General features: G+C 35.1%; 1 protein-coding gene across 1 annotated transcript; it reads right to left on the bottom strand.

The window, feature by feature from the left end:
- Positions 1 to 1493: 1493 nt before the first annotated feature.
- LOC111367249 (BTB/POZ domain-containing protein At3g49900) lies at positions 1494 to 4733 on the bottom strand. The gene is made up of 4 exons (XM_022988012.1): positions 4192 to 4733; positions 4017 to 4086; positions 2534 to 3052; positions 1494 to 2312 (listed from the first exon to the last, which is right to left on the bottom strand). Exons 1-4 carry the CDS (start codon positions 4338 to 4340, stop codon positions 1695 to 1697), a joined length of 1356 nt encoding a protein of 451 aa, XP_022843780.1. The 5' UTR covers positions 4341 to 4733; the 3' UTR covers positions 1494 to 1694.
- Between the last annotated feature and the right edge of the window lie 3713 nt (positions 4734 to 8446).

The raw sequence follows: 8446 nt of genomic DNA, 5'->3' as shown, positions 1-8446 counted from the left end.
CAACTTCTATAAGTAATGACCCGTTTGACATGATCATTAAAAAAATTTTAAATTTTTTTTTTTTTAAAATTTGTTTGATTAATTTTATAAAAGTATTTCTTTTAATTAGAGAAGTTTTTAAAAGAAGTTGGTGTAATGAAATTATCTTTTAAAGATCTTTCGAAAGGGACAACTCTTATAGAAAATAGTTTCAAATATTAATTCATGTAGATTTACCAAGAAATATTTCTATAGAAATCATAAGTTCTGTCAAACAGGCCATAAGACGATTAGTTAATGCATTCATTAAAGTATTTGGGGTTGGTTAAAGAAAATAAAAGGCAAGAAAAATAATTATTAGAAAACGAAGAGCCCCTAGGTCGTTCCCCGGCCCCTCCATTTTCATCGAAATGTGACACTTAATTATTATTAATAACATAATTAAAAGTTATTGATGCAATTGGGCAAAGTGGGGGTATAGTCTAGTGATGCCACTCCCACATGATAGTTGACAATTGACTTCGGAGAATGTTCTTTAGCCAATTCATCAAATGGTAAAACCCTTAACCTTATGTTTTTCTATTATTTTCAAATAAAACCAATGTTTTTCCCCCATAATGAGAGTTTGGTACAATCCTAAGTTCAATCATGAAATTGGAACACGAGTTATATAGATGCCCGATTCTGTAAGGTTTCTCGAAGGGAAGTCTATCGAGTTTTGAGAGATTGATAGGAAATATAAACAAGAGTTGACTCATGTTTAGCATATTTTTCCATTGTTCGAGGAAAAATTTAGAACGAATTTAAAAGTTCAAGATTTTTTGAGCTTTGATGCTAATGGTAATTGTCAACTTAAAGTTGTTTTATGGGGGTTTTGTGCTAGTAGCTGTGGTAATTTCAGCTTCAATAATATATATTTAAGTTGTTGCAGTTATAAAATTCGTAGTTGGATTTTAGTTTGACTGGTCTGCCTATGACGTGCATTGACCATTTCATCCCTTCTACCATGTGCTCATGACCGTGCCTAAGTCCTAACACCCTTCTTAGATGAGCAATTAACAGCAATAACTCAGAAAATTTGTTTTGCATAAAATTATTGAAAATATGTGTGAAAAATGGTAGAATTACGATTAGGGTACCTATCATCAACCTCGTGCGGCACGTTTTCATGGTTAAATCGCATTACCAAACTTCGAAATCTTCCTATTTGTCGACGGATTTTTCGTGGGGAATGAAACTATCAGAATAAGTAATAGGCAGGCGTTTTCTTCTTTATTCAAATCGCTAAAAAAGATTTGAAAATGATAATAGAGAGAGAGAGAGAGAGCCGATGAAAGTGATTTCCTCTCATTGTGGACATTATATTTAGATAGTAATGGATCAGTTTTCAATAAAATTTGATTCAGTAATTGATGTAGACGTGATTATGTAACCCTTGTTTGATTTAGCAAAAAAAATTTATAAAAATTTAAGTTAAAATTAATAATTAATTATAATAAAAAATTTCATGGAATCACAACTTTTTCAAATTTTCATTCTTACATTTCATCAATTTTTATTCAAACTACTTCGTTAATTGAAATAAACTAAAGATTATTTCTTTGGCTACCACATGGAGATAAGATGATTAGGAACAAATCAAACCCCCAAAAAGCTACTTGCTCAAAAAATAACACTTCTAAACTAACTTTTTTTTTTTTTTCCTTCTATTTCTATCACTTTTTCTTCGCTAATATTGGTGCCCGAAAAACACTCTTCAACCTCTTCATGAATCTTTGACGAAAATTCATTTCGATCCTTGTTTTTCCATTAAGTGATTCTTGGGAGGAAGAATATCCTACACCAACACTATTTGTCACATTACGAAGATTAATGGAAGAAATCGAACCAATCTGCCCCCTTTCTATCTTATTCTCTGAGCTTAAATGGAAACTTGCAGACCTCCCCAAATCAGTCCTATTGGTAATATTTCCCGATTCATTCAAAAGTTTCCTCATGCCACACAGCTCTTTCTCCAAGCACTGAACACGTGAATTTGAGGAATACATCAGTGCCTTGAGCTCTGCCACTCGATGCAGAGCTGCATCGCGCTTGAGAATCGATCCAAGTGTCACAGGATCTTCAGTTTGATGTTTGTAATCTTGGTGTTCAACAGCAGAGATGATGAAGCGCCGAGTGTTCAGTTGCTCGACAAACATGGCATGTACAACAAACCTCAGTGGCATTCTAGGATTTTGTATAGCATGGATGATAACCTTGGGGGACAAGGTGCTGCAGTCTACATAGATACACATTTCGGTTTTCTGGTCCTCTGTCATTTTAAAATTGTGTTCCTGCATTATGTAAATAATGCCTCATTTTGGCCCACAACACAACAATGAACAAGCAACACTTCAACTACTTGATGCTCCTTATTCTTATTCGATACTCTCCAATCCAACAAATCAAACATGCTAATGCAGAAGATAAGGTTCGGATTGTTCCAATAAATTTGGAAATGAAATTTAGATCAATTCATAGACACCGAAGATAAACAGGAGTACGAGCATCATACCTTGAGGTAAAGGTCAATGATTACATATAGAAGATCATGACATTCGATCAACCGTTGACTTGTTGACTTCAAAATTAGTTGAAAATCCTCCAAACAAAGTTTCTTAACATCATGTAAACAACTTGTAACGGCTTCTACATCTCCCATCGAACTTAAGGCCTCAATGCATCTACTAACAAGACAAGCTGTTGTTTCAACCTCTGGAAGCAGTGAAAAACAGGACTGCAATACAATGGAGATATACTCCAGGTTAACAGTGACAACAAGACGAAAATAGTTTTCTGTTTTCTGACACAAGTTCTCGTCTCTCAGTCCTCTAGTTTCTGACATATCCAGCAACTTTGCAGCTATTAAAAGCGAGGCAACATTAAACGGAGTTATGGAAATATGGGAACCATAACAGAAGTTTGTAACCAAAGAAAATGTCTCGGCTGTTATATTTAACCCGAGGGAGAAGGTTGCTTCTGAAAATTCTTTCAGCTGCCGTTCCAAATAGCCACTCCTTGCCATCAAACGATCCTGATATAGAAGAACAGAGTAAATAATGAATGCACCAATTAGACATACCCTCACTTTTCTTGCAGTCATTTATTTACGAAAACTAGTCAAAATATTGCTATTCCTCTCCCTTTGAAACGAAGATAAATCAAAGTGAGATTGTAGCAGAAAAAGTGAATCAAAAGAAAAGAACAACGGAATTCATATTAACACCAATTTTGATTAACTCAAAATTATCTTCTTAAGACTAACAAAAAACCATTAGGTTTAGGTTTTCATTTGACTATCACCATAAGAAATACAGCATATCTCTTAGAATATGTTGACAATCACCCCCTTATAATATTAAAAGTGCTACAAAATACCCTGGATAAGGGGTTACTTAACAAGGATTCACGAACTGGAATGCTGATTAGATTTTCATTGAACAAGCTCCAACTTCCCTACTAACGTATTTAAATCAGAACAGATTATACAATTTTGCAATCACTTTCTCATCCCTGAAAACTTCAAAGATTGTAAGGTTGTTTACTTCAGGATAATGAGTCTATGGGAACGGTAAATAAAGTTTGAATACGTCAACCATAAAGCCTCTGATTCTCTAACAATAGATGCTGAAATCATAACAATCAGAAAACAACTCATGGAATAAAAAACGAAAAAAAAAGGGAAAAAAATGGCAACCTTGATCATCTTATAAATCATGGCAATTTCAAGAATGAAATTCCACTCACAAACTCATGGCAACTAAAAAAAAAAACTTGGCAATCCCACAAACCTAGCAATGAGGATACAGAAAACCCTATAATTATGGCAATTATGAGAATGAACATTGCAAATATCGTGGCAATGCATTCTACAATGAAAGGTTGTTTTTTCCACTTTTAGAGTGAATTCAAGTCATCGTTATCTAAATTCTTCCCCTATATCTCGTTCTCAAATTCATTAATCTCTCAATTCATATGTAAGAGCACCAACAACGTACCTTATGAAGCGGGAAACACGAATCCTGGATGTGTATAATTACATCTGGTTCACGGCAAGTAGCCAACGACCTTAGAAAAAGAAATCATTAATCATAAAATTAAAACGAGCACAATGAACTAATATTAAACAAAATAAACTAGGGAAATCGAGAAGAAATATAGTGGAAAAATTACCAAGCTTTTACTCGTCTATTTTCAGGGGTAGAAGATGCGGTGGAATCCGGTGAGAGAGAAGGAATGGAGGATGAATCATCATCTTCTCCTTCTTCATAGATAATATTGGAAACTCCCAGTTCATTCCATCCTCTCGGTACCAATTCCATTATTCACAAATTATGCAAGTCGAATAGTATCTCTCTATATCTAGGGTTTTGGGAAGGTGGGACGAAAATCCCAACGGGCAACGGTTTCAATTTGGTTCGCGCATTTACGGCTGACATGCGATAAATCATAAACGCTCGCCTTAATTTTTTCCCCGTGAGAATTCAATTCAATTCAATTCAATTTAATTCTTATTATTCCAGAAATTTTCTTGCTTTCTAATATTTGGGAGAAGGAACTAGAAAATCTGATCTGAATTTCGCTGAGATGCATAGCAAGGATCTCCATTGACGCAAATTCTTGAGCTCTAAACATGCACGGTATTTGGGTTAGGCAAACTAGATGAACATAAGCTCCTTTTGGAGAAGTGAATTAAATGGAAAAAACAAAAATTTTGAATAATGATTTTTAAGAGTATCTTCGGTGAAAAAGTTGGTACAAAATTTTCATTTGCTAACAGAGTATTTCATTGTTTGAGTGTCCCTTAAAATTTTAAATTGTTTGTCACCTTTTTATCATCTATTTATACAATAAAATATTATACATAAAAATTAATAAAGTGTCATTACTTTTTAACTACACATTCTTTCAAACATTCTATTCCCGACTCTTTAATTTTTCAAATAATGAGTGACAAAAATAATTGAATGTATGATTACAAATAAGTAGGTAAAAAAATAGTTTTCACATAATAGTTGTCAGAGAAGGGTCAATTTTTAAGTTAAAAAATAATAATTAATTCTAATAGCAGATTTTATAAAATTTATAAATTTTCACTCATGTATTTTAACAATTTTATCAATATCTATTAAAATTTTGATTATTATCTAAATCAAACAAGGGCCAAGTGTTCCACCAAGAGATTTTATTTTTTTAATGAAATTTAAAAATTCTGTAATATTAGATGTTCTCAACTCCTAGTTTGAGTAATTTAATTAAAGTTTAGGCATTCTACTTATAGATTTATTTTATTAATTTGAATGATTGAATAGATTTTTGTAGATTTCGAGCATATGCATATCGAACTACATAGAAATCCCAGCCTAACCCCGCCACAGTTTTCATTATAGTTTTAAGTCCATAAATATGTTGGAAAAAATTGAGCGAGCGGCTCATTTTTGGCACAATTTTCGATGGGATCCGTTAGTTCAATGTAGAATATCAAAGTTGATATGTGTTCTCCTCCGTGAGAACATTGATTTCATGTATTTATTTGTCAAAAATGAAGTTCGGGTGAATGAGAAATTGAAGCTCAAAGTTGGTCATTGGAAATTGGTTTTGTGGGAAAAAATGCATTTATCCCACATAGGAAAACCAAGTAAACTTAAACCACTTTATATATGGCTATACTTTGGAGATGTGTAATCATGTGTAGTATAGAGTCTCTCTCCACGTGCCGGCGCAGGGGGGTGCAAATCACGAATCGAAATAGCTTTCGGACCTTGAACTTGGGGGCGAGCGCGACCTGGGCACACAAATGTCGGACCGAATAAGGCAAAAATGGCCCCATTGGAGAGCCCACGTTTTGCCGATTTTTTTTTTTGCTTTCTCAAATAACTTTTGAGTTTCTAAATTGAAAAAACTACAATTGACTCCCAATAGTCACAGTATTAATGGGAAGTAATTCCAATGGACTCCCAATGATCACATTATTAATGGGCAGTATGCCTATAAAAAGGCTCATTCTCCAGCAATCTAACACACTCGAAAATCTCACCTACATTCTTGCATACACAATTTCTTCTTTTCTGCATTCCTTATCCAGTAAGGTCATGTTCTTGTGGTAATATTGTTCAGATACTAGATCAGTTCGTCGAAGTAGGACCGCGGTGCTCGGATTCTGCTTATTATCGTTGTATCCTGGGCGACAGCCGCTCGAACTGAACCTCCAGCACTTACGGTGAGGGGGCGAAACTGTCTTAAGGAAACTGTGCACGCACAGACCTTGGTTTGAAATTTGCTGCAGTTTGTGTTTTCTTTCTACAGATTATTTTTGCATTACTATTTAATTCATGCAGTTTGTAGTTCCATAGTGTGCAGCTTCCAGATTCACCGTTTACAGTTTTAGCTTGCTATTAACTTATATTTTTGATTTTGTGTTGCTAAACATTTTTTTTCAGCCGTTGAAAAATTCTGAAACGGAATTTTTTTTAATAAATTGAAATCGTTTGCCTTGTGGTTATTAATTTCAATAGTCGGCTATTGCAATTGAATAAAACTCATACAATTGGTTTCATCCGCTAGCGACTTATTTTCCTACAAGCTTAAGACGGTCTCTGAATTCGGAAAACAAGAGTTGGTTTTTGGATTTTAGTTTCTTGGAACTAATATTTGGTTTGTTTTCATAAATGGTAATCAAATCGAACAACATGGATGTAACCCAAAATGTTCCTGCTGGAAATTAGGCTGTGGGTTCTAATGTGGCTCAAGGGCCAAGTTCCGTTGTGGCTCAGACTGTGGCTAGAATGTTAAGTCATGTTGTGAGCCAAACTGGCCAAACTGTAACTGTTCTGGTTAATCATGGAGAAAATCGGAGAAATTCAATGGCTTGAATTTCAAAAGGTGGCAGCAGAAAATGCTTTTTTACTTAACCACCTTGAATCTTGTGAGATTCTTGACTGAAGCTGCTCCAAAGCTTAATGAAGGTGAGGGAGCTGTGCAAGCATTGAGTGCACTTGATGCTTGGAAGCATTAGGACTTTCTGTGCCGAAATTATATCATGAACAGCCTGGCAGATGCACTGTACAATGTGTATAGCACCATGAAAACTGCTAAGGAATTGTGGAAGTCCTTGGACCGAAAATACAAAACTGAGGATGTCGGGGCTAAAAAGTTTATAATCGGTGAATTTCTAGACTATAAGATGGTGGACTCCAAAACTGTTATCAGTCAAGTGCAAGAATTCCAAGTGATCCTTTACGAAATTCATGCTGAAGGAATGATGTTGAGTGAAACTTTTTAGGTGGTTGCAATTATAGAAAAATTGCCCCCCGCGTAGAAAGATTTCAAAAACTATTTGAAACACAAACGAAAGGAAATGAACGTCGAAGAACTCGTTGTTAGATTTCGAATCGAAGAAGACAACAAGAGTTCCGAGAAGAAGTGGTTCAATCCTAGTGTGGCCAAAGCCAATGTTGTGGAGCTTGGTCAAAGTAGTAAGAACTACAAAAACAAGTCTGGGTCATCCGATGGCAAAAGAACCAAGAAAGGACCAAAAGGTGGAATTGTCAAGAAGAAGTTCCAAGGAAAATGCTTCAATTGTGATAAAGTGGGTCACAAGTCTTCGGAGTGCAAATTACCGAAGAAGAAGAAAGAAGCAAACGTGGTTGACTATATGGCACAAGATGTGTCGGAGTTGAATCTCGCAGCGGTCATTTTTGAAGTAAACATAGTGGGTTCAAACCCTAAAGAGTGGTGGATTGACACCGGTGCTACAAGGCATGTGTGCTCTGATAAAGAGATGTTTGATACGTTCGAAACTGTTGAGAACGGGGAGAAGTTGTTCATGGGAAATTCAGCAACTTTCGAAATCAAGGGTCATGGAAAAGTGGTTCTTAAGATGACCTCGGGAAAGGAGCTGACTCTCAACAACGTACTTTATGTGCCGAAAATTCGCAAGAATTTAGTGTCCGGGTCGCTTTTGAATAAGTATGGTTTCCGCATTGTTTTTTAGTCAGACAAAGTCATTCTGTCAAAAAGTGGAATGTTTGTCGGGAAAGGTTATGTTTCCGACGATATGTTTAAACTCAATGTAATGGTTGTGAAACCAAATATGAATAAAGCAAATTCTTCTGCTTATTTGCTTGAGTCTTCCAATTTGTGGCATGGTAGACTAGGACACGTTAACTATGATACTTTACGTAGACTAGTTAACTAACTGCATACCTAAGTTCAATAATGATTCCAAACATAAGTGTGAAACTTGTGTTGAAATAAAATTGACAAGGTCATCGTTTAAATCAATTGAATGGAACACAGAACCACTAGATTTAGTTCACATTGACGTGTGTGATCTAAAACTTGTACAAACAAGAGGCGGCAACAAGTATTTTATTACTTTTGTCGACGATAGCACAAAATACTGCTATGTATATCTGCTTAAAAATAA

Source organism: Olea europaea, chromosome 18 (assembly GCF_002742605.1).
Source record: "Olea europaea var. sylvestris chromosome 18, O_europaea_v1, whole genome shotgun sequence".
Taxonomy (NCBI): Eukaryota; Viridiplantae; Streptophyta; class Magnoliopsida; order Lamiales; family Oleaceae; genus Olea; species Olea europaea.
Note: the sequence above shows the minus strand (reverse complement) of the source record. Positions and strands in the feature narration are given on the sequence as shown.